This window comes from Cyrtonyx montezumae, unplaced genomic scaffold (assembly GCF_038088225.1).
Source record: "Cyrtonyx montezumae isolate F1298 unplaced genomic scaffold, pur_monq_1.0 scaffold_3, whole genome shotgun sequence".
In the NCBI taxonomy this organism is placed as follows: domain Eukaryota; kingdom Metazoa; phylum Chordata; class Aves; order Galliformes; family Odontophoridae; genus Cyrtonyx; species Cyrtonyx montezumae.
In genome coordinates, this window is record NW_027072034.1 from 157,416,258 (window position 1) to 157,443,504 (window position 27,247).

A 27,247-nucleotide genomic window follows, 5' to 3' on the forward strand; every position below is an offset into this window, starting at 1 on the left:
TCCAGCGTGCCACTTTATTATAAGTTTAATTTTTTAATGGGAGAGAGGGAGTTAGATTTGAAACGCTGATTGCTTTTAAACAGCGGTGGTGTCACTTTCAGTCAGTGTGGCTTGATGGGCTGACAGCCACGGGTGGGAAGGAGCAGAGAAGAATCTTCTGTAATAAACCAGCTCGGTGCTTGAGCTGTTCAGGGTTTCTTCAAAAAGCTGTACAGGTGGGGGACGAGGTAATCCTTGTAGTGGCCATCTATGAAACCTTTCCCACTGTTGTGCACAAACCAGCACTGCACGTCAGTCCCAAACACGCGGTTCGTCCTGTAGTCCTTCTGCAGTCCCCTGTGAGGAAGAGGGCACCCAAAAATGAGATGAATTTTGCAGTTCTGGAACTGCGTGGGCCCTTTGGTGGGGGTCCCGGGTACTGCCACACAGCCGAGGTCGGATGTTGGGCAGCTGCGTGAGCAGAACTGCTCGTGCAATGTTAAACATACAAAGGTATCCAAGTGTTTGGCCAGCAGCTAAAGACAGATTGTTTGTTAGCAGAGGGAAAATAGGGGATGCCCGTGATCCTTAAGCCTGTGAGAATTCTCACTAATGTCAGTGAGATCATTAAAAAGGAGAAGAAAGTCAGAGCAATCAAGCAGGTTATTCCTACCTGGTAACAGTGAGTTTGTTTCCTTTCACTTCCATGGTGGCTTGTGGTTTCTCTGGAGTTTGCCCAGGTCTGAGGTTGTGGATATACACTTCTGGTTCAGATGTAAACTGACCTGATCAAAGAGATGTAAAGCTCTTTGCATGCCCTAACCTCCGTGGCTGTACTGTAAGCTGACGGTAGGTGCTTTTAAAATCCAAACTAGATGCAGCAGGCAGACCACTCCCCCATGGATCACGGCATCTTTTCTCTGGCACTATAGGATTGACCACGTAGGGAGGGTAAAAAGCTCTGCTTCTGAGCCAGAAAACTTCCACTTAAAGCAGACTGGGGCTGTGAAGAGTATTTGGGAAAACAAATCTGCTGCACAGGGTTCCCACATCTTAAAGGGAGAAGGTTCGAGGGGTTTGTTTCACTTTCTTTTCCAAGTCACAACACAGATAGATAGATTGAGTCATCAAGGCTAGCAGGCCATGGGATGAAGAATAACCTCCTGGCTGCTTATGCTCTATGGTGTTCTTGAAGCTTTCCCAGTCACAACAGCAATCCCAGAGCAACTGATTTACCCCAGCAATAACCCTTCTTACTCTCTCCCTTCACCCAGCACGCTGCCCTTACCTATCAGTCCAAGTGCTTCAGGAGAAAACTGGTTTCCAGGGGGGATGTAGATGCCCAGGAAGTCAACATTAACCGGGTGATTCTTCCACACACGGTGCAGCAAAACCATGAAGGACATTTCCTCACCCACTCTGATAGTAACGTTGCTTTCCTTCTTCACTGATATGAGAAGCCTAGCAGAGGCAAAACAAAAGGAAAGTTCAGTTCAGCTGGCCTCATGTAAGCGCTCAGACCCCTTGAGTTGCTCTAAAACATCAGCTGCATGGAGCTGGCAGACAGGACAACAGGAACTCAAAGCCTTGGGAGCAGCATCCAGAGGTTTGGCAGGATGGTGTTTAATAGGACACTTGGTGCTCATGTTCAGACAACCAAATCCTGCCCTACATTTGTAAGCTCCTGTTATGAAGGATGGAAATTGAGGAAGTGATCCCATCCCCTAAATAAGGGTCTGGTGCTGTAGGGTGTCCGGTTTTGCTGCTCGCTCTTAATCTGCAGTGAGGGTGTGGATGTTTGGAGTCATGTCAGGAGTGCCTCGGGTACCTCAAATAACTCAAGATGCTTATGTTTAAGCAGCTGGCTCTTAGTGTGATCAGCAGCAGAGAAAGAAATGCAGCTCTTCCTAATTCTGCTTGGTCAACTGAAGCACTTTTCTTGGCCCTGTTGTCTCATCTTCATTAACTTCATAATGAGACCGAAGGTGAACATGCCCAGATGTAGGCTCCTTGCAACCCTACCCAGCGTTGGGTAAGACCAATGTTGAGTTGCACAGGGCAGACAACAAATGCTCAGCAACTTACTGTTTCCGAATGATGTGTCCTGTGTCAGACCAGGTCAACGTGATGCCATAAGATCCATCTTTCAGCGTTATTGTTTCTGTGTCGATCTCCACTTTCAGGCCTTTGGTTTTGAAATAAAAACCAAATTTGCCAAAGTAGGTGTTGAGTTTCTTATTCTCCTCCTTCTTGGCCCCAATTAGCTGCCCATTCACAACGACTCCTGTGAAGAGCAGAGATGCCTAAATCTTGGGTGAGAATTTTTTTCCTAGGATTTAATTCCTAATCTGTATTGGGCATGTATCAGTTTATTTCTGTTGCCTCCTTTTCCTTCTGCTATGCATCTCCAAGAGCTCCCTGGCTATATTTTTCTTCTGAGTAGGCAGTTGTAGACAGCAACAAGATTCACTTTGAGTCTCTTAAGACTGATGAAACACAGCTCTTTCAATGTCTTTCTTCACATCCTGTGCTCCAGCCTCAAACATCTCTGTGGCTGCCACTAATTTTGGTCCAGTTTATCAACATCTTTCTCATAAGTTCATAAGTTCATAAGTTCATAAGGTTGGAAAGGACCTATAAGATCATCTAGTCCAACCATCTTCCTATCACTATCTCTACCCAACTACTAAATTAAGTCCTTTAGCACCTCATCTAAACGCTTCTTGAACAGCGCTAGGGATGGTGCCTCAACCACCTCCCTAGGCAGGCCATTCCAGTGCCTGACCACTCTTTCAGAAAAGAAATGCTTCCTGAGGTCTAATCTAAATCTTCCCTGGCGCAACTTGTGGCCATTCCCTCTCGTCCTGTCATTACTTATCAGGGAGAAGAGGCCCACCCCCTCCTCACCACAACCCCCCTTCAGGAAGTGGTAGAGTGCAATAAGGTCTCCTCTGAGCCTCCTCTTCTCCAGACTAAACAATCCCAGCTCCCTCAGCCGCTCCTCATAAGACTTGTGCTCCAGGCCCCTCACCAGTTTTGTTGCCCTTCTCTGAACACGCTCCAGGGCCTCAATGTCCTTCTTGTAGTGAGGGGCCCAAAACTGAACACAGTACTCGAGGTGCGGCCGTACCAGAGCTGAGTACAGGGGGATGATCACCTCCCTGCTCCTGCTGGCTACACTATTTCTAATACAGGCCAGGATGCTGTTGGCCTTCTTGGCCACCTGGGCACACTGCCGGCTCATGTTGAGCCGAGCATCAACCAACACCCCCAGGTCCTTTTCCTCTCTACATTCTTCAAGCCATTCTGCCCCAAGCCTATAGCATTGCATGGGGTTATTGTGGCCAAAGTGCAGGACCCGGCACTTGGTCTTATTGAACCTCATCCCATTTTGCTCAGCCCAGCTGTTCAGCCTATCCAAATCCCTCTGAAGGGCCTCCCTACCCTCAGGCAGTTTGACACATCCTCCCAGCTTTGTGTCATCTGCAAACTTACTGAGGGTACACTCAATTCCCTCGTCTAGGTCATCAATAAAGATATTAAACAAGATGGGCCCCAAAACTGACCCTTGGGGGACACCACTCGTTACAGGACGCCAGCTGGACTTAACTCCATTAACCACTACCCTCTGGGCACGGCCCTCCAGCCAGTTCTCCACCCAGAGAAGAGTGAACCTGTCCACACCACGGGCTGCCAGTTTCCTTAGGAGAATACTGTGGGAGACCGTGTCAAAGGCCTTGCTGAAGTCCAGGTAGACTACATCAACAGCCTTTCCCTCATCTACCTGTCTGGTCACCCAGTCATAGAAGGAGATGAGGTTGGACAAGCACCAGCAAGCCTCAAACTGGACACAGTACTCCAGATGTGTGAGGAAATGACCACTTCCCTCCATGTGCTGCCACACTCAGATCACCATGCATTCTCCTTTTGGACTCTTCACCTGCTCTCTTTCCTCACCTCTCAGTCCTGAGGGGAGGAGAACCATGCTGTAATGTAAACTGTACTTTTTATTCTCTTACCAGTACTAGGATCAGAAACCAAGTTTAGGATATGTCCAGGATCTGAATTGATATTAAAACAGATGTTGCTCTGGCTCTTGGGCAGGTAGATGATGAAATGTGGGTCATTGTCAACTGAAACACAGAGAAAAGATGCAGGTGTGAGAAGCAGGCTGTAAAAAGAAGGGGACAGGCTCTTTAGCAGGGTCTGTTGTGATAGGACAAGGAGAAATGGTTTCAAACTAAAAGGAGATTTAGACTGGATATAGAAAAAAGCTTTTTACAATATGGGTAGTGAGGAACAGATTGTCCAGAGAGGTGGTGGATGAGCCGACCATGGTGGTGTTCAAGAAAAGGGCAGATGTGGCACTGAGGGCCATGGTTTAGTGGGGATGGGTTGGTGGTTGGGCTGAATGATCTCAGTCATCTTTACCGGCCTTAAAGATTCTGTGATTCTATGAAATTCCAAAGAGTGAAGAAGCTTTTTGAATATGTGAAACCTTTTGAATATGTGGAATCTTGGAGATAGCCCTCAGTCTTCTTTTTGTACTCTCACTAACTGCTTGCTCTTTTTCAGCTTGATGCTGTTCTGATAAATATTGCTCAAAACACAAAGCATTTCCAGTGCAAAATGCATACATATGGTGGACAGGTCACTTTGCCTCACTCTCTTCTTTTCCAGGCAGTTTCTTGACTATCTCTCTCATAAATTAACCCCTGATCTGTACAGGGAAGGTGTTGGATATCTCTCTGTTTGGTAGCTGTATAAACAGACACATCCACACACAGCCACACTCAGAGTAATTGTGGTTTTTCTGCTTTTATAGGCAATGGCTCTCCTGGCTGCTCTGTGTGAGCAGTGGCAAAGGGCCAACTGTTAAGAGGACCCATCAGTCATCAGCACATTCAGAGATTTTTATCTTCCACAGAGCATTCTTGCTGCCATTTACAATGGCAGTGACTTCACAGTAGCTTTCCTACTGCAAAGAAGCTCAGTGAGCTGCCTCAGCCTGGGGGAGCACACAGCAGCAGAGTGGTGACTGTTACACCCTATTAGGGTCTGAACTAGTCTTACTCTTGTAACTTAGGGCATATTTTTACAGGTGAATCTGTAAAGTGGCAGGAAAGTGTAACCCTTGGGCACATGATGGATCTGCAGGGATTTGAGGTGGCTGTGATCTATGATGCCAATGGTTGTGCCATGAACACAGCAATACAAGGGCTGCATTGAGGGCCTTTCACACAGATGTCCTCTGCAATGTGGAGCAGTTCCTTCAGCTACTCACAGCAGTTTTCTCTTGTGAGCTATCTTGAATGGAGATACAGCTTGTATATAGCACAGAAGTTTTCTTTTTCTTTTCAATAAGAAAAAGCAGAACAGTTGATAGTGATCCTGTCTGAGGTAGGACCCTTTGCTAAATGGTTGTGTTCAGTTTTACTTCATTCCACTTGCCCCCCTACAGTTTCAGTGCTGGTTCAAAGCATTCATGAAGCTAAAAATCCCAACAGTTATGATTATGTTTATAGGGTAACGGGTGTTGCTGCATGGTGCATCTCTGCAAAGAAAGATCTTAGTGGTCTCTTCCAACTGTAAGATACTATGACCCTATGGCATGCTGTAGCTTTTACCTCTGTTTATGCTGACAGCAGACACAGGAGGGCTCCTTTGCTCAGGCATGAAGCTGACTGGTACAGCAGTGACATTGGCCCAGGGTGGGATACCTTTATTATTATCAGGTGCATTTGGAGTCAATCCTAAAGTACCTGGGAAATGGCAGTCATAATTAGTATTTTTTTAGTGAAGACATTTTAATAGTGTAATTTTAAAAGTAACGTGTTGAATCAGAGCCTGATATTGTTATACCAATGTAAAGGAGGCACAGCACTATTTACTATGTACAGTTGGGAAGCATTTGCTCCAGCCTCACCATCAGAGTAATGTGATCCACTTACCATTTCAGTTAAGCTACCCGTAAGCTCTTGGTGAAAAACAGCCTGACATTTTAACTCCCATTCATGTGGATAGGTCCCACTTCAGCTAGACCCTCAAAGCACTGCTGTAAGTGTTCTGTCAAATGAAAAACTGCGTGTTTCAAATCTAGAGTTTTCAAGAGAAGGGTAGATGTGGCAGGAAGGCTTAGTCCAGTTCTGCAGTAGGTCTGTTCTGATAAAAGAACAGCTCTCCAATCCTTGAAAATTGTGTTATTTCAGTTTAAGAGACTGAGACTCTGCTCGTGCAGACAGTGGAGCTCTAATTAAATTTGTAAAGGGACAGTCAGAGAAGGCTGCTTCAGATTACTCATTCCATGCCTTGTATACACAATCATTTTGGTACAGCCCTCATGTTTTACACAATCACAAGCAAAGATTTACTTTGGTAGTACCTCTACAACCTCTGTCCTCTGCTAAGGTTCAGAAGTCACGTTCCACTGCCCTTGAAAACCACAAATGTTTTGACCCTGATTTCAGTGCTGTCAAGCTTTGACTATTCCATCCAACACCAAAAGACACCAGGACCTAATGTTAAAATCCCTTGAGTCCTTTGTGTCGTCTAGAACAAAAGAAGCACGGTCTGGATTAGGCTTCTGGTGTCACTGGCTGTGAACTCACACAGTAACACGTGCCATTCCTGTGCTGACCTGTTTGATAGTCATGAGCTACAGCACAGTAAGTAACAAACGTTTCATTTCTCTTGGGATCTCAGCTGCAGGCTTTCAAATTGAAAAGACAAATAACTGAACTAGAAAATGACAGTTGACAGACGTGAAAATTTCATTTCACTGAGGCAGCACCAGGACATGGTTATAGTTAACCAAGAGTGTGAGAACTGAGTCTGCAGGATGTGCTTGGGCTCTTAGCAAAGCCACCATCACTTCCAGTGTGAAATGTCAGATGTTGGCCATTGCCCTAATGCAGACTGCTTCTTTGTAAACTCTCCAATTTATTAATAAATTGCAAATCACCAGACTCAGCTGTCCAAAGAGTTGATCTTAGACTTTCAGTGCTTTCATTACATTGCTTTGGTAATGTTTTCCTAACAGCAACAGTTGTGCTTTTTTAAAGTGCTGACTGGTGAGGGCGCAAAACAGCTGCTGTTATTCCATAGGTAGCACGTGGCTGGATGGGGATGACCCGCAGACATAAACAGCCATTGCTTTGCAACTGACTCTATCATCTGATGCCAGAACAATGACTCTATCATCTCATGCTCTCAAAGTGGCTGAAGATTTGGTCAGCTTTCTCTGAAAGTTCAGGTTGTCCTAAAAGCACAAGCAGTCTGACTCTACAATGGACACATCACTTGTTTTTAAAAAACAAAGATAACAAATCCAAAATGACAGATAGATAATGTAACAGACTGAGATACTGACCTGAGCAGCATCCTCTTCTGGGGTCTTTGGGCTGATCAGCCAGCATTATCTCATCTTTTTCAGAGTTCTCTATCAGCATGGAAGTGAAGGGAGTAACAATATGATGGTCAAGGGACATCTGTAGGATGGATTTGGTGATGTTCCTCTTCAAAGCTGCAGTGGGGGCTGTGTTTCTGGATGGAAGATAAAATAGAAAGCATAGTTGGGAGCTCTGCACACCAACTGTTGTGTTTGTGCCTCCACAGAGCAGTCATAGAGCCAAGGTGGTAGGATCCAGATGCTGTGATAAGGCAAGGCTGAAGGTCTATGCGAACACCCTCTGTGCAGGCAGACTATTCTAGGCTTATTTGGATGTTGGTTTGGACTCATAGAAGCTCAGTCTCATCTTCTGGTCCCAGCAGAAGACCTCATTCTCCTCCACATGGGGTTCATAAGACTTCCCAGCATCAAAGGGCTTTTTCCTGAAACTCTGTAGCTCTTACACCCTGAAAGGCAAATTCTTTTCCCGTCAAAGTAATAGACCTCCTCTATTTAACTGTTCCCAAACACTATTACCTGATACGTATGAGTGCTAAGATAGGAGTGTGAGGGCTGAAGATACCACCTACCTTCACTGTCATTTATTTACCATATTCATTTGAAACCCTGTGGTCTCAGGAAGGACCAGATTGCTCTCACGATTCACTTCCCTTCCAATCACAGATGACATTTCTCCTCACCTCTCTGCCAGCATCTGGTTGACAGTCAGATAGGCCCACAGCTTCCTAGTGAATTCAGGATCTGCATATTTGTCTTTCTTCATGAAACCATCCAGCTCTTCAACATCTCGCAAAGTTTCCATGACAAGCTCTGCATTTGCCTGTGCAATAAATGAGAAAAAAAAAGGACAGTGAAGGGTGAGCCAGGTGGATGGGGTGTCTCTGAGGTCCACTTTTGTCCAACTCTTGAGATGCTTGGCACTAAGGACCTACTTTGGCTCTGTCCGTGGTCACTTCTAGATCAGAAAGCCCCAGAACTGTTGGCCTGACTGCCATTGAGGGGGGGAGCTGTGTTTTGGCTGGGAGGAATAATGAACACGCTTGATTTCTGAGGCAATGGCAGTTCCCAAGCCCTTTGAGTGTTGTCCTCAGAAAGAAGGATCCAGATGTATTCCTTCCTCACCTCATTCTTCTCCGTGTGTAAGAACAGCCATTAAACATGAGGAACGTGCCACAAGGCAGAGGGCGAAAGGACAATACTAAGACCTATCACCACGTAGAGCCACCAGCTTGAAGTCCCCCAACAGCAGAAGGTTCAGTCACGAAAGGAGATACATTAGGGATTCTCCCTGCCCCTCCACAAGGCACAAACATCATCTTAGAGGAAATTCTGATTTGCAATTGAATTTTGTATATGGCACTTCTTATAAGAAGCAAGCTCTTCTGAAGGCTTTAGATAGTGACTGCTCTTGGCTGTAGCTTGAAGCTATTACGAAACCCTGTGGGACAAACCCCTGTGAGGTTCCCCACACTTCCACCCAGGATCCAAGCAGGCATAACACTGCTGGCAATAACCAGCAAGGATACTGTACATGTGAGTGAATGAACCAGCCCAAACCCCAGGAGGAGGTACACTGGAGAGAGCCCCACTCACTGCTGTCGCTGTGACTACGCTCTCCAAGTGCTGCAGGTTTGCTGTGTCGACCTTCCCAGCCACCACTATTTCTGAGCCACCAAAGTAGTTGTGGAAGCTGCTCTGGGTGACATCTGACACTGATTCCTGGGGGTAGTTGAACTGTATCTTCTTCAGGAGTGGGGTGGAGACTTGGTTGTAGAATCTCTGAGGTGGCAGAAAACAGAGAAGTGAGCCTGTTGTACTCAAAGCAAATCTCCTGCATAAGCCACTCTTACTGAAAGGAGATCAAGTGGAAAAATGAGAGCATCAGTGGACAAGAGGGATTTTCCTTGCCCAAGATAAATGCAGGCTTTATAATTAAGCCTCAGAATATCTGAATGTGGGTACAAAAAGGAGGTCTGGCCCAAATCTTTTGGAAACTGAGGGATGGTCCATGGGTTGTTATTAAAGATCTCTTCATACTACAACTAAAAGACTTGAATAAAGGTGCAGATGAGCCTGACTGATCATCAGGTTGGCCAGATCCTGGCAGTTGTGTAACATGGTTGCTTCCCACCTAATTTTTGCACTCAAGCTAATGCGTGGTTGCCATCTTGCACCACTCTCCTAAACAGAATGATTTTAGTCACTCCCTCTCTCTGAATTGTGAACCTACAGTCCCTCCACTCTAGTTAATGGAGTAGAGTTAACTCTTCAGCTATGAGCAAAACTGGATCCTCAGTTAGTGGGCTAGAAATGCACCTTCATTTGGGCAGAGGTCTCCTGATTGCCAAAAATCCTCTGGGCCATGCCACGGTTGTCGGTTGCAATTCTCTGCAGGAAATCATAATCTACATCAAACCCAATGCCGAGGCAGAAGAGAGAGAATTCATCCTTTATACTCTGCTTCACGTTCTTCTGGATCGTTGTCAGCTTTAGCTCACCTTTGAGAAACACAGAGTGACATTCATCTGAGCAATGATGGAGATCTCCATTAGGGTGAGAGAACTCGTGTCCTTGCAGTGTCTCTGGTTCTCTCTTAATTACAAGGAAAGTTTAGATGCTAAACCTCCATTTGATCAGATAAACCCTGCCTAAAGTGACATTTTGGATACTTCTGGATGGAGAAAAGCAATTTATTTCCACTGAAGACAATTCCTTTGAACTTTTTTGCTTTATGATACACATTCTTTATGTATGCAGAACTCTTATTAATGTCCCAGGGAGTCTGTGATTGCAATGCACCTGGACTTCTAGAATTTCTGCTTCAAGCTCTCTGCAGGATAATACATTTCCATGCAGGCTTTGTTTGTCATATTTATGATGTTCTACCACTGCAACTATCTTTTTAACAAACTCATTTTAAAAGGCAGTTTGTCTTATGGGCTGGCATCTCACACTAACGGATTGCTTCTGACCTTTACCAATTTCAACCCAGATCAGTTTGCTTTCTGCCTTATTTTCCTGATTTTGCTGCTACGTTTGGGACTGAGTGATTTTAAGAGCTGAAATCATTGGAGGAGGAAATTTTCTCTAAGGCTGCTGTGATTGCCTCTCCTATAGGACTTATGCATCTCTGTAGTAGCTCATCTTTTGTGAAAGCTTATGTGCATGGCCTCATGGCATCTATAGCATTTGGTAAAAGAGCAACACAGAGAATGGAATATAAATATATATTTTTTAACTTACTCTCAAAGTGTCCAAGTATTGCTTACATTATGAAGCTAATTCCACTGTCCTTTCTTCTCATCTAAAGAAGAGTTCTTACCTACTGTTGGGTCTCCATCAGAAACCAATACAATCATGGAGACTGAGTTAGGATCCAGCATGCCTAAATTTTGGGCTTCGTTCAGGATGAATGTTGCTCGGAGAAGAGCTTCATTGATATTTGTGCCTGTCAAAGACATAACGAAGAAAAAGGGTTTGAATCTTGTGAAGTGTCTTGTCAAATACAGATCAGTTCTGAGACTCCAGTGGAATCAATCAGCATGGACAAAGACCTGAGATGAAGACAGCAAAACCCTTCCTCTGTGATTTATATGGTACATCTGCTACCAATCTGGTTCCTTAAGGAAACAGAAGCTGAAAACTGTGGCATGTTGGTCATTGTGTTAAATAGACCTTTGCTATTTTCCTCGTTTAGAGTTACACCATTTACTGAAATGGAGAGCACCACATAGGGTTTGTATTGTTGTGAGTAGAAATAGCCTATCATCTATTTGCTCTTGAGTTTGTTCACCAGCATGTTATTTTCCTTTTTTGTATATACACACACATTGTATATACACATTTTGCCCTAAGTTCCATTAAGAGAGCAGATCTTGATGCTCTCTTTTGAGCTGGGCTGTTGTTCCCATATGAGGCTCCTCATGCCTCCTACTATCAGTAATTCCAGTGGGACCACAATGAAGCTTCACAAGTCTGAAAAAGGCAACTGTTCTTGTTTACCAGACAAGGAAACGAAACACAAAAAGGATGAACATTTTGCCTAGGGTGGCACTTGCTAGAGCACTGTGTAGTCTACAACTTACAGCCCTTAGAGACCCTAGCGGTGGGCTTGTGAGACCCCACTTCATAAGGGTGGTCTTTCATGGATACTTGGGGTCTGTGAGGCTGCAGTTAGGCCCTATAGATTAGAAGCAGCTGTACTATGGTGCCATAGTAATGCAGAGGTGACATGCAGCCGTATCTCATTGCTGGGGCACGATGTTGCGGTGATGCTAATAAGGAAGAAGGGTCTATATTTCTTTTACTTTCTCCCTAAGTTCACATCTGTCAGCGTATTCAGTGGAAGGAGATGCCATCCCGTTCCCTAACACAATAAGGTTTGATCTCCTTTAGCACAGGTCATGCTTTTCCCATCTCAGGAATCAGAGTTTTTGTTAAGAATACTCCAACACGAGTATGATTACCAAGAGCAATCTGAAGGTGAATCTGAGGTACCCATTCCTGTGATACCTAACTATTAAGAGCACCTTGCAATCAAAACCTCATACCCCCATTGGGATGGATTGTCTGGATGTACTTCTTAGCGTCCTCAACCTGTGCTGGGGTGGCTGAGACTAAATTATCCCTCCAACATCGGACGTTGTGGTTGAAGTCAATAAGAGAAAACTGATCAGCAGCACGGAGCTCGCTCAATATTGCCTTCATGGCCTCGATGGTCTGAAAAGAGGAAATTCCAGAGAGAACAGGTTTAAGTTTTAGCTTCTTGAAAGCAATTTCTTAACATGACTACAAAGTAAACAGATGCCTGTGATGAATAGGAATGTGAGTACTGGAATCCAAAACAGCATCTGTTCTCGAGATCTCTCTTTATATTTCTAACACAGAGTAGAGCTTTTCTCTAAAGAAACGCAGGGGAAAAAATGCAATTAGCAGGAACAAATCCATGTGCCTCAACCCATCCTTGCTTAACACGCTGCTTACAAAGAGTGAGAAAGAGAGAAGCAGTCTGTGAGACATCGTGGTCCAGGGGAGAGGAATTACTTGTACTAGCTCAGGAGACTTAACTCTGCCTGCAGTGCTGTCATTTTGGGCTGGGTAACAACTGTTTGAAGATATGTGATTTAAAGAAGTGATGATTAGCCTACATCCCAGTTTTGCAGCATTGATTTCCCCAAGGAAGAAATCTGCCAAGCCTTGGTATTATACTCTGAAGCAAATTCAAACATCCTTAGATCATCCCAGACTAATATCCAGCTCTTAAAAACCTTCAGTGACACATGATTTACAATCTCACAAACTTCCCCTTAGCGCTACAAAGCTTTTTTATATTATCTAATGTAAATCTTTCCTGCTGTTAATCCATCTGATTCCATCTTATTCTATCCTTGGTGGGCATTAATGTCAGTCGGTAGGTTTTTCTTTTGGAACAATTCTTTGCATATTTGAAAGCTGATTATGTCTCTCTGGGTCTCCTTTTTGCAGAATAAATCATATTTCTTACATTTCTTCTTCCACATGGGTTATATTCTCTCATCCATTCTTACTGCCCTTCGATGGGCAGTCAGCAACTTAGAATCATAGAGTCATTAAGGTTGGAAGATCATCTAGCCCAACCACCAACCCATCAACTTGTGCACAACTTTTTGAAGGTGGGGTTTGTGGTACCTGCACCGAGACTTTCCTAAGGTACAGTGAGGGAGATTTAAAAAATAGGAATTTAAGGTCTTTGTGAAAATGCTTTATGATCTGTCAAATAACATTTCACTTTAGAATTAAAAACGGTGTTCTAACAGCATCACCACTTCTTCACAGTATGGAAAGGAGCATTACAAATAAGGAGTAAAATGACGAACCCTTTGATTCATCAAATATTCACCAAATGCAGTGAGCATTTGACAGAGCGAAGTGTAAAGAACTAACCCGGTAAATCTGAGTGGCAACCTGCCATAGAATTGTATGGTAAAGCACATGGGAAAAGTTGGCAGGAGGTTCTTTAAGTCAAACACTTACTTGTTTCATTTTCAGTCCCCACATTGATCCACTGACGTCTATAACAAACAAAATGTTTTTGGGCAGAGGATCGAGATTTTCCGGAGCAAAGAAATGAATAAAATAGCCATTAAAAATCTGCAAAATCAAATAATAAAACCTCGCTGTAAAATGGTAAAGAAGCCAGGAAATTCAAGATAATAACAGAGCAGAAAATACTATTACCCTCAGTGGGCCAGTTCTTACTTCAGGTGTGTTTGCAGCTGTAGAGCACTCTTTACTGTTTATTAAGGAAAGCAAAGCCTGGTTCTCAACAACTGCCATGTGCTGGCATGGCAGTGAATGAGCATCTTTTTTAAGAAGACCATTCTCTATGTAATAATTCAACTCCCATATCTCTGCTTCATGTTAACATAAATATAGTGATCTGGTTGCCTCATAATAAATCGGTACAACTTGCAGTGAGTGCCCTTTGAATCACCAGACAGCTGCTAGGTGTGAAATACATTGGCTTGTGGACAAGACAGAAATCTGCTCCTGACTATGTGTAGAACCACGACTTAGTCATAAATTAAGTAAATCCATTCTGCCCACTTAAAATCTCTCTGTTCTTTCAATTGGATACAGAGCTCTTTCTGATGCTTGTTCTCTCTGTACATACCAGGAGAGCTTAATTTCTGCCTAGTGAACTGCAGAAGTAACGCAGTGATGAGGTTTAGCACAGTTTGCCTAATAACAGCAATTCTTGTATTCGCTGGTCCTGGTTAAACAGAGATACTTACTTCTAATTCTCCACCCGTGCTTTCTCTGTTCACATCGTACTGCACCACAAAATTTCCATCTACTGCTGTGGATGAGCATGTGGGGCATTTTCGTTGCTGAGCCATTGTTGGCTTGAAAGAAATATGAGCCTTGAAATGAGAAGTGATCATCATTAGACATTGTGAGAAAGGAGAATCACAGAAATTAAGAGATCATCTATTTACAGAATATCTTTGTTTATTAAAAGATTCTCTTCTCTCTTTATGTACACACCTAGTTGAAAGGGAAAATGGGCTTTGTCACTTCAAAACAAAAACTGTGCTGAGGTTTGCCTGGATATGCTGATTCAGTCGCAGCAATTGTGACACAAGCATGGTGACCAAATCTGCAGTACCAAATATTTCCATCACTGTAGGGCAGTTCTCTTCTACTGAGCAATATTTTGGCTTATTTACCATTTTCTTTGTGGAGACTACCCTGAACTTTATCAATATTTTGAGTTAGCTTTCCAAGGAGGTTTATTGCTTTTTTCCCCTGAAGAAACGAGAGCTTGTTATTTGCCCATAAACTGAGCAGTAGAATTTTTTTCTCATTAGTCCTGTGACTGTTTATGCAAATGTTATGTTGCCATCTCTCTGCTTTGACCAGGTAACTCAAAGTTTCTTGAGAAGTTAAATTATAACACAGGCAAGCTTACTTGTACCCTCACAGAGTTTAGTTATTCTGCAACATCTTCTTTATACTGCAAGGTCTTTGGAACGTGAAACGTTCTCTCTATTTTAATGTTATGAATACTTGGGACTATTTTAATACTGGGGACATTTTGCTATATATCTATCACATATGCTGTTAAGAATATTGCCATGACAATAAAGGTGAATAATGGCAACAAATAACTCCTCCAGGCTTGAGAAGAATGTGCCATAAAAACAGCTGAATGGGGCTCTGAATTACTGTTCACTATTTGCCTTCAAATTCTTGATTAAACTCTCTCAGATGATATCTGCCTACGTTACCTCTGAATTAGTTTGCTGAAGAAGGAATGTGAGTGAATGAGATATGAAGCTGAGCCTGGATATCAAGCAGTACTGCCTGATAAATTATGATAGTAATATACACAGTCTTTCTGGGTCTGATTCACACACTTCTACAGATCTCTATCAGAAAGTGAGAAGAGTTATACTTTCCCAGAGTCATTGCTAGAAGATTATTGAGGAAAAACTTTCTACTATTGGAAAGTTTATCTACGCACGAGAGCTATGCTAGAGAAAAGTAGGGTAAGCATGTCAGGGAAAAGAGCAGTCCTAAAAAAGGTTCCCAGGTAGACATTCTCAGATGGAACTGAGATTGTGGAGCCATTCCAGAATGGTTGTTCTACCTGACATTCGTCATCCACCTTTTTCACGTCCACCAATTCCTGTGCACTGCTCTTTCAGAATTACAAATTGAAAGATTTGCACAAAGATGGTCTACACACTGCTTCTGTACTGCAGTCACTGTAGTATTTGAGCATCGTGAACGTACAGTTAGATGAAAAGAATATATTCTTGTCATATTTTTAAATGCTTTTAGGATATATGAGGAAGCACCATAATTGTATAGGAGTAAATATGAAACTGAAGTTCCATGCTGTTTCCACTGTGTGACTGTTACCTTTTTCTCTCCCTTGGAGATGGTGGTGATTCCATTGAAATGATCTCCGAGTGAATTAGGAACATGCACATAGCGAATTCCCTGTGGCTCAATAATGCGTACATCCACCTGGAGGCAGGAAAGGAGGACATTTGGTACAGTGCAGTGCCACTCCCCCACAGGAGAGTGGGAATTTCTTGAGAATGCTTCTATAGGGCTAGTTGCACTTGGGATGGGTGTCTATGTAATACTAAAACCGAACTATGATGGAAAGACAAAATACATGTCCGAAGAATAGGAATAATTTGGTGGAAACATTCTTTATCCTTCTGCCTCCCCTTATGGCAACTCTTGGGATAGGAATCAGGGTCAAGGCACGAAGGCACAAATTCAGTTCATGCTTTCAGGAAGGGATGAGTTGACTCTGCCTGAGTGTTGCTTCGGGTTCTGAGACCAGGAAGACCACGGAATGATGAGTCCTATTCCTCTCTGCATGGCACAGAGAGTACTTTCACTTTTGGTTAGATGGCCAGGGTGATTTGGAAAGTAAAGGCTTTATCCTGCTGGCCTCAAAGGCTTTTCCTGGTTGCAGTTCCAGTAGTAAGTTTACTAGGAAGCAAGATACAGTGTCCTTTTCTGTAGGACTGGCTCAGGCCTTTAGACAGCTTGAAGCAGAGTACAGCCTGCACCAAGGAAATGTCAGCAGCAAATTCTGATTTACAGGATTTGTAGATTGTGCTGAAGCTATGGAAAACTGAAAAACATTTATGACACACAGACATAAAAATGGACAGATGGACATGTCCAGTGAGCCCTGATTTCTGTCTCTCAGCAGATGATAGAGGATACTCTTGGAAAGTATGGGAAACAGGGTATGAATAAGGCAAATCCTTATAGGTTCATAGGTTCATAAGGTTGGAAAGGACCTACAAGATCATCTAGTCCAACCATCCTCCTATCACTATCCCTACCCAACTACTAAATCAAATCCCCTTTAGACATCCAAGAGTGGAGGAACTGTCATACAGAGAACATCTGCACTAATACGGCACTAGCTTATGAATTTGGGATTATTGTGAAAAGACCTGCTTCAAATAAACATCGTGTCTTATTTGTTTTCCTTCTATCAAGGTGAATTTACACAGGGGTACATGTGGACCAGATCTCATTTGTCCAAGGGTTTCTGACATAAGTTAGTCACAATCCAGGAAATGCCTAACTGTGTTGTTAATGATGGAAAAGACCACTGAGATCATCCACTCCAACCTTCAGCCCACCCTCACCATATCAACTAATCCACATCCCTCAGTGCCACATGCCCATGTCTCTTGAACACCTCCAGTGATGGTGACTCCACCACCTCCCTGTGCAGTCTGTGCCAATGCCACACCACTCTCTCTCTGAGAAGAAATTTTTCCTAATATCCAATCTGAATTGAGATTAGGCTGGACAAATTTGTTCATCACTCCTATAAATATGAGAGCTCCTGGTTTGAAGTGTCTCCTGATGGCCTGCTCAGTGGCCTTGAGCCTATTTGTTTCAAGCTCATACAGAAGGAAGGAGCAGTAGAAGACATGGCCTGCCATGAGGCTCATAGAAACTTTGCTTTCCCGAGGAGGATTCACTTGTGGGATGCCACCTACACACATCAGCTCTGCTTTACCTCCATGTGCTTTGCCAAGCGCCCTGGCTTCAAGGAGATAACGTGCTCATAGGAGCTCAGTTTCCTTCGAATCATTTCCTGGTAGTGAAGTTCAAACTGGATCCTTGTTCCTGGGGGCACATTCACTTCAGTTTTGAAGTTTTCCATATCCAAGGCATTGCTCCTGAAAAGTTAGCTGTGGAGTTATTTTGAGAAAATACAAGCAAAATGAGAGCTTCTTTGCATTATTTTTAGATTTATACATTTCCCGAATCCAGTTCTAACCATGATCTATACCAGCAAGCTGCAGTTATCTGTCAGCACAGTATGTTTTATCGAGCTGAAAACAGAAGTACAAGTTAAGTCCCTGACAGTTAAATATCAAATTTGCTGTAAGTAAGCAAAACCTGTTTTTCCAACCCGTTTTTCTTACTAGGATCTCATGTCATATCTCCCCTCCTGGGATGGGTCAGCTCAGTCCTCCTGTGAATAAATTCAGTGCAGTATCCATACACCAAAATCCTTATACCTCACTATTCCAGCAGCTTTGCCTTTGGCTTTTGCTTGGGAGTACATTCTTCTGGCTTCAGACTTTTCTCGAATTGAGCTGGTAAATGTTATACCATTGACATCCCTAGGACAGAGAAGACAGCCCATTTGCAAAAGAAAAAAACTTCATAATCAGTAATAATTATTTTACTTTAAAAAAGCCCAGTCAAATCTAATTCCTTTATAACCCAGTGGGAAAAAACAACAACAACAACATAAAGTTCTTGTTTAACACCAAATGAATGAAGCTTGTTTTCCAGCAGATCTTCATCTTTTCCCCTAGCTGCTTCTTTATTTCACATAGCTGGCACTCTTGTATTCTGAGGAGAAACCACTCTTCTCCACCTTCTTCACACTTCCCAGGGCTTTAGGCAAGACAAGGAGTTACTCATGTCATGGCCATTTTGAAACATGGATCAATTCATGTCTGATGACCAGTGAGCTGGATGCTGCCTCTCTGAAAATAGCTGTTCAGCGAGGGCTCTTATTTGGGTCTCTCTCCTGTGATCTGGTGTCAATTTGCCAAAGACAAGTGGTTTGTTTGAGACTCCTGTCCTTTTGTCAGTTTTTGTTGGCATTGGCTGATGTTCCATTGATTACTAGGGACAAAGGGATGGACAGACAGATAATATAATGACATAAGCCTTCTTTTTTTCGTTGAGAAAGCACACTCAAATTACACTGAAGCTGGAAAATGATAGGAAGTGTCTTGTTCTTAAGAATTCCAATCTCCCACTACATTCACCCTTATTATTGAACCTGCCAGAGCACGAGGCTGATATCTGCCCACTACTTACATGGTAAAGTTGTCAATAAAAGCTCCTTTGGGAACTTGTACATCAAACACTATGTGCTGGGACCGTTTTGCATTATTCACCATTTTGGCTTGGATCATTGTGTTGGCCAGCCGTGATGTTATAGTGGATTGAACTTTGTAGCTGTAAAGACCTATCTTGTCATCATCCTCCACCTGTAATTGACAAAATGACTCTATAAATTCAGGATATAGCTAGAAAATTGCCCTAGTGATTTCAGCTCCTTTTATAACCTCAGCACCCTTTTTTTTGACCACTTTTTATTATAATAGGGCAGCCAGGTGGATCATGAACTCCATTTCAAGGCACTTCCATATTTTACCTGTACTGTGGTAGGCTACATATAGTTCATTATAACATTTCATCTGAAAGAGAGAAGTTATTAAACTGGAATGCTTTCCTTTACACCAGGTTATCAGTGCTTGGAAAGCCTCTACTGGTATAATCTAGCATAGAAGGGTTATGTAGCAATCCTCAACATCACATACTGAGGAGAAAGGAGCTACTCTTTTCAATAAAGGCCCTAATTAAAAAGACCTGAAACATTGAATACTGCCCTAGAACTGTAAATGGTTAAATCATAGCAGTTGTAGAACTGTATTAAACTGGTATATTAAGATATTGCCTTTGCCTAATCACTTTTGTTGCTTATTTCTTCATATTTACCATACTCTTCTCCCCAGAAGAGCAGTTGTATAAACAGCACTGTGCAAACAGTCGGCTGTTTAAAGAAATTAGGTTAATACCCAACCAGCAGTAAAAACAAGGGACTGAACAAACAGAAGAATTGATTTCCAAAAAATGGTTAACTACAAAATCACTTTGTTCAATATTTTTCTCCACAGAGGAGGGAAAAAAACTCACCAGATCTCCAACATACCCCCAGTCGGATGTGCTTCTCTAGAAAAGAAAAATATGGAGAAAGTATTTCAGCAAAACTAGCAGCATGGATTGTGTTTTGAGAGATCAGTGGTAATTATCTAAAAGCTGCTTTCCCAAATGATCAGAATTCAGTTCTCAGACTTAGCAGATTCTTTCTGTGTTATTTTACTGAATTGAATCAGTATGTTTTATGCAATATGCATATGTAACTCTTGTATAAGTGATATTGCATGTGTACACTTTCATAGATGCAGTTTTAATTATGTACACACGGCTTAGATGAGCTGAATCAATGCTCATCAGTGGTTTATTTCCTGCCATACAAGTAGTTACACTTGGAAATTTTTATGAAAAGGTGGGGACATCTTGTGGCCATTTGAAATATTCTACTTAATTCTCTGAAACTCACAAGTCTATCCCTGGGGTGGGATTTGGCTCCCCTGATTGTAGGAGGAGATGTGATTGCCTAATACAGCTGTCTACAACTGCTCTACAGCTTGTCACAACCGTGCAACCTCAGCTCTTCAGAGTCAATGGAGTGATTCCTGTCATCTGGAAATAGATACCTCCATTTGGTTGGATGAGTCATGCCCTAAACCACGCTGACTGTTCACAAACCATACCCTGGGTTGCACCAGGCCCAGCACTGCCAGCTGGGAGATGGAAGGGATTGTTCCCTCTGCTCTACATTGTGTGGCCTCAGCTTGAGCTCTGGGTGTAATTCATATGCCACAGTATACATAAAACTATTAGAAAGTGTCCAAAGGAAGGCTGTGAAGATGATGGTCTTGCCTTCAGCTGGGTCTTTAGAAGGACACGAGGCTCTGATAGCTCTCACATTTTTATGATGTTATAGGCTCCCTGAACTACTTCACACACTGCTATATACCACAACATGAAACTCTTCAACTCCACCAATGATGACTGGGAGCCTAGGGAGGCTACTTCACATTCTGATGGATAAATTATAAATATGTACAAAACCAGACCAATCCTATCTCAGATGTAAGTAGCACTTAAAGGACCCAAACCCAGTTGCTTACATCAACTGATTTTAGTCAAATGGTGCATATAAGACATGCTGTACATTCAGTAATTTTGTTTGATTTCAATGAAGGGATTTTAAGGATTCTTTGAAGTGAGACAGACTGCAGGATTTCCATCTCACTGAGAACAAACTGAGGTTTTATTTCACAGCTGTACAGGTTCCAGGTGAAGCATCCAGACTGGGATTTCAGGACCTGGAAGTTTATGGCACTGTATTTACCCCCTGCAAAGCATGATGGATTGATCCTTGCAGAGCCCATCACGAAACTCTACAAATATAACTGTACAGTGAACTGAGCCCTTCACATCTGATGAACAATCAGACTGTGAAGAATGACTTTTGTCCTCAGGCATACCCTTAGGGTGGGGAACATTAAAACTATGAACACAAATTAAATGAACATCAAATGAGGTTTGAAAAGACTAAGACCAAGACCTTAGCACAAAGGAATTTTTTCTTTATTTATTGTAGTACTTTTCTGCTTCCCAGTGAGGGACTGGGTTTCCAGCTCACTGTATAAACAGTGCAAAAAGCTTTCAGGATGCCTGGGTTTCCTTCCTGACTGTTTTTGTGAAGGCAGAGGGAGGTCCTGATGGAGACACTGAGTTATTGCTTGCATGTCCAGTGACTCCCACCACTGCTGTTACTGGTCAGACATGGGTTGGCCCAACCATCCCCCTGGGATCCCAAAGGTTGCAGAGATTAATTATTCCAACAGGTCAAGTGGACAGAGCTGTAAATAATTACACTTTATGTTTGAGTGTTGGTGTGGTTATTGAAAACATGGGCCTTTAAGAGACTTCTGTGGCATGTGAGATGTGCTATTTCTAGCAGGAAAACTTGTGGCTGATCCTTTCTTTTAAGCCACATCCAGATCTGCTGATGGTTGTGCTGCACAGATGCAATATCTTGTGAAACTTCTAATGAGTAGCACAGTGTGGGTTGGGCTGCAGAAAAGAAGTGCTTCAGGAACTGTCTCAGGGATATGGTCTCAATAGAGGTTCATAAGGTTACCTGCACTCCATGGGCCACTCTGTATCTGTGGCGTCAAGGACCATTTGCACACCTGAGGCACAGTGTTTTTGGAATCTCTCAGTGTCAATTTTTTTTCTCACTAAAATATCTCAATTAGTACAGAGAAGGCAATTATTTGTCTTTACAGCTAATCAGCACGTTCTGCAGAAGAGTTTTGTTGGCTTGTTGCCAATGACCTAATGAGTTAGCTGTAGGAAAACCATAAAATCACAGAATATCCCGTGTTGGATGGGATCTATAAGGATCACTGAGTCCAATTTGTGGTTCCACACAGGATCACCCTAAAGTCAGAGCACAAACGTAGTGCTAAAACAAAAGTGTGTGACAGTAAGTAACTGTGTGCCTGCTCTTGGTCAAGATGTTGTCGTCTTAAGATATTCTGGCTTTATTTTCACCTCATTTATTAACCTTTTATTGCGACTCAACTAACACAGGGCTAAGTCATTCTGAGATCTTCACTCTATTGATTTGCAAAGATAAATTTGATAAGTAATGTATGGGTAATAAATGGGAATAGAATATATCATCTAGTATAATAGGAACCACAAGTACAGTTGCACTGCTATATGCATTTGTCTATATCACTATGTATCCAGAAAATTGGAGAACAGAGACAACATAATCCATATGTTAATAGAGATATGTTGGAAAGCAATGATGTCCTGAAGAAGTGAAAAATTCTGCTTGGAACAGTCATTAGATTATTTAAATACTAATCTGGCAAAATGTGAACTGGCCTGATTCATATTTATGTTTAAATATTCCATCTTTTTGGCAGTGTAATAGGATCTTCAGGTGTCAATAAGCCACAATTAGACTCCGTGTGAGGCCCATTTGAGAAGAAAAAAACCCAACACCTTAGGATAAAGATGAATCATAGTTGCCTGTTCTTAACTTCAAAGATGCTGGGAAATCCAACTTTACTCAAGACAATCTTTTGTTTTTCACTATACTGAACAAGCTCAAGAAAGGCAACACCAGAGTTTTGATGGAAGATGAGATCCACTCTGAACAATATTTCTCTTATTCAGTGTAATAAAAATCAACATCTTCAAACAACTGACTTCATTACTATCGCTATTACTATCGCTATTACTATTACTATTACTATTACTATTACTATTACTATTACTATTGCTATTGCTATTGCTATTGCTATTGCTATTGCTATTACTATTAATTACTACTTTGTAAAACACACAAAAAACTTGCAATGTCGCTTTAAATGCTTCTGTTTCAGAAGCTGACAGTGTACAATTATCTGCAACACATCAGCACTCTGGAAATTAATTTTCTTCTCTGGTCTCAGGACTTCCCCAGTTAATTTCCCGTGTTACATTGTGCTGCACCCTTTTGACCTGAACTAGATATGAATGAGTGGACTATCTGCAGGTCTAGAGAATTTCAACATACATTGCCAGTGTCAGAAGTTCTTCTTTTTCATTTATTTTTCAGACCCCCAGACAAAATGAGACAGACAAGTATATCCATTGTTTGGCATCTAAGTTAGGTTCTACCTTAGGAAGTCAGACACGAAACAAGGCCTTGTGCTAGGTGCTACAGAAAGGGTAGCATCAGTTATCCCAACTAGATTCGTGAAGGTCTCAATGTATTCAAGGATCTGCTGGTCCCACCTGATTGCACATTCACAACCCTTGAAATGGAACTAAATGCCTGGGGGGAGCCCCCAGGGATTCTTGTTTTTCTTTTCTCAAAGCATTGCAGGGTACTGTACCTGGTACCTGCCATTTCTTGTCCTGGAGCTTGAAGGAAATCCATCAATTTCCACGTCAATCAGATTTTCCACTTCCTAAAAGAGAAAGAGGAGGAAACAAAGATTGCTGCTGCTGTCTTGCAGTTAGATTATCACTTGAATTGTTGCTGATTAGCACTCTCATACATTTCCAAAAGGAATTTATGTCCCCATATACCAGCGTGGAGTAGAGAACCACCTCAGACCAAACTCCTGTGTATTCACACATTCTGTTTTCCTCTGTGGACAACCAGCTCTATATACTCTTAACATCATGACTTTTACCATCATTTTACAACCTTTCCTTCCAAAACAAGAAATATTTAATGGACTGAAATGCCCATAACAAGCAAGAGGCAGGTGGTCATCAGGATGTGTCAATGTATGATAACACAGGCATTTCAGATATTGATCTCACCTAAACCATCAAGTTCAGAGAATTTCTGCTCAAACCAGTAGAAATTATCTCCAGTCTCATGTTTGGAAACTAAATGTATCCAAATGACACAGAGGAACATCAGATCTTTTCCAAGTGCATATCTGCACAGACTAAATTAGAAATGGGCTTCTTATACCACAGCAAAATTCTTCTGTGTTTGTTAGCAGTTTTATTTATGGCAGTTAAGAAGTCAAGGTTCATGAGTTGCTCTCCAACTTCAATGATACCGTACACACAAAGGTTTGCACAAAATAAACTTAAATTGCTTAAGCACATTGATGCTAACATGATATGATAACTGTGGTTGCAGAGAAGCACAGAAATATTTTTCTGGACTATTTTTGATGAGAATCAAGAACACAGAATAAAAATCTCACTATGTCATGAAAGGTGCTGTAAGAAGAAAGAAAAAAAGAATACCCCTCTCATTGGTTCTTTCTGTTAGCCTTGCAAAAGAAAAGAAAGCTTCTCATGATTCATACTGACTTAGCTGAAAGATTGCAACTAAAGATGCAAATTTGAATTTCAAGCAGTTTCTAATTCACGTGGAAATGTGTGTAGACGCTCAAATACTAGCTCACTTGGGTTGAGGCCTTTAAATTTTAACTTCTGAATCAAAACTATAAAGAAACCTCTTTTTATTATCATATCATCCTAAAAATCATGTTGTTGTTTTTTTTCTATAAGTTATCTCATCCTCAAGCCAAGGAATGTACAGTCAATAGGATCTTAACTTTGTTCTTGAATTCCTGTTAACAGTAATCTGAGTTCACATGAAACTTCTCTGAAATTCATGGTGGTTCACATAGAAGACCCCATTCAAAAAGGCACGTGAACAGACATGTAGGTTCTGAGTTTCTTCTTAATCTGGGGAATGGAATCTAAAACACTGCAAGTCTGACTGTAGAAGCCTAGCTGAATATGTAAAAGCTAAAATCACCAGCAAAAGCAAAGCTGAGTTAATAATACAAATCCCATCTGAAAAGAAATTGGAAATGCTCATTTTATCCCAGCTTTAATAATATTAAAAAGTAATGGTGAAAACCATTTGGTGAAATTTGGTGCAAACCAAATTAAACAATTCTATTTCAGCTCAAAGAAGAAGAGAAACTGTACTACATAAGCAGAACACAAAGCACTGACCCAGTCCTGCTCTCACAGAAGCCAGTTACAGCACCAATCTGGACTTCAGCAAGGACAGCAGCCCTGGGCCGTGGTGGAAATACTCACATCTGGGATTCCATCGATGACAAGATCAAAGCTTCCTACTTCAGAAATGAGGAACAAAACCATGAAGTAGATCAGACACTTCATTTTCCTCCTGCTTGCCTTCTGGGAACAGCCAGCTCGGGGACTGGACACAAGATCTTTCCTTCCCTGAGACAAGTTCAAGGAAACTGATGGGGGTTATGTAGCATTTTGCACCAAGTTTTGAAACACTGACTTTGTTTAGGGCATAGGTAAATATTTGCCTTGCAAAGTAAGTCAGAGCTGTGGTGTCCGAGCAAGGGTTATCCAAACAGTGTCTTCACTTGGCTCTGCCTTCGATAACATCTCAGGCTTGGATAGGCTCATCTCTTGCTTTTGTAGGTTCCCATGATGTTTGACTAATTTCCTGCTAGGCACAGACCTTGGATATCCAGGACTTGGAAGGATCAAAGCAAGAACTCACTCCCAGACTGTTTGTTTATAGTAAATGAGGTGGAGCGTGGCTCTCAGGGTGATGGAGGCAGCAGTATTTTGCTTCTTAAAGGACTCTTCCATCCAGCCATCTCACAGTGGTTGGCAGAGACCTTTGGGCTGGATCCTGACCCACACAAATACCCTTTTTCCTCTCCGACTGGGAAATATCATAGCTGCTGGTAGGATAGCTCTGGTTTATTGAAGTTAGTCATCATAAAGCATCTGATGATATTTTCAAAAGCATGTTGTAAAGCTCCTGTGTTTTTTGAAACTGTCTTGGCCTCTCTGCCTCTCTGGTTACTTAAAGAAATGGAATAAATCAAGCCATAAAGTCAAAATGGGGAAGAAAGAGAGGAAGGGGTTTTTTGGCATAAGGACTTGGCATACCTCACTCACTCTTTTGGAAAGAAAGGAAATTTGCAGACATCTAAGTAATCCCACTGGGTAAGATTGAATTACTACGTGGATCCAGGGACAGAACAGCAGACTCTAATGTAGTTCAGCATAGTACAGCATAGATAGTACAGTATAATATCTTACAGTATAGTATAGCACAGTATAGTATAGTGTACCTACAGTATTCTGTCACCATACACTATGCTATGTCACATTTTGATGTTTTGGTAAAAATTTTCTGCAGCATCAGTTGGTGATTACACATCTTTCCTTCCTCCCACCATCTTTACAACAGACCACTTGTCAGGTTGAGACCTGAAAGTGCATTCAGAGATTTACAAGGAAATCAAGCATAATTTCAGCCTTTCAACCCGCTGCCATGGAAGTGTTTATTACTTGATCCCTAAATCTCTCAGAGATGCATGTGTAGAGTCTGCAACGCTGCTTCTCTTGAAAAGACAGTTTCTGGTCTCAGAAGTTGCTCATTAGGCAGTTTTGCATTCCTCAGGCCAAAACAGCATGATCTGGGCAGTCCTCTCCTGCTCGACATCACTGCAGGTTGTCTCCTGTGTTGTGTCTTTTCATGGAGGTGAGGGGAATTGATGTGCATGAATCAAGGGAAGACATCCAGAGGCAAATGGGAAGGACAGGATCAGGCTTTCTCAGTACGTAGTGTAATGATGGATGGGAATGCCCTGTTGTAGGTCTTTGTGTCCCTTTGTAGTCCACGTAAAGAAACAGATTTTCCTGACCACATTGTGCCTGACAGTTTGATTATCTGATTCCACCATAAAATGGGATAAATACTGCCCATGCTGGGCCTAATTCATGCTACGTACAATACTGAGAGCCCAGTCAGAGTTCAGATGGAACACCAGCTCTGGACATGTCAACGTATTGTCATAAGATTCCTACCCTCTGGAATAAGCTGCTCTGAATTCATGTGCTTCATAGGCTTTCTGAGCAGAGGAGATCCTCAACATTGAGATCTCATGCATACTGCTTCAGAAGAAGGTTGGCTTATAGCTGAGTGATACATAAAACATCCATGTTGGGTTTAAATCAAGTAGTCAAGGGCTAAACAAATAGAGCTTGGACTCGGTGCTAACTCAGACTCTTTTCTGCTCAGAACTGTGTGCTTATATGGTACTTCGGTGGTATTTAAGTTACTTCCCTTAAAGACAGCTGAGGAACATCTCCACAATTGCAGTCAGAGCCTATGTGACTATGGCA

General features: G+C 42.2%; 1 protein-coding gene across 1 annotated transcript; it reads right to left on the reverse strand.

Moving 5' to 3' along the window:
* On the reverse strand, nucleotides 1-25,322 carry ITIH2 (inter-alpha-trypsin inhibitor heavy chain 2). The gene is made up of 21 exons (XM_065743773.1): nucleotides 25,166-25,322; nucleotides 23,479-23,553; nucleotides 19,643-19,678; nucleotides 18,761-18,933; nucleotides 17,944-18,048; nucleotides 17,436-17,598; nucleotides 15,794-15,901; nucleotides 14,161-14,289; nucleotides 13,400-13,516; nucleotides 11,938-12,106; nucleotides 10,710-10,835; nucleotides 9,704-9,885; nucleotides 8,981-9,166; nucleotides 8,068-8,207; nucleotides 7,349-7,521; nucleotides 5,607-5,741; nucleotides 3,999-4,112; nucleotides 2,065-2,263; nucleotides 1,268-1,440; nucleotides 653-764; nucleotides 1-336 (listed from the first exon to the last, which is right to left on the reverse strand). The coding sequence occupies exons 1-21, from the start codon at nucleotides 25,247-25,249 to the stop codon at nucleotides 189-191; spliced, it is 2,847 nt and encodes a 948-aa protein (XP_065599845.1). The 5' UTR covers nucleotides 25,250-25,322; the 3' UTR covers nucleotides 1-188.
* Nucleotides 25,323-27,247: the final 1,925 nt, after the last annotated feature.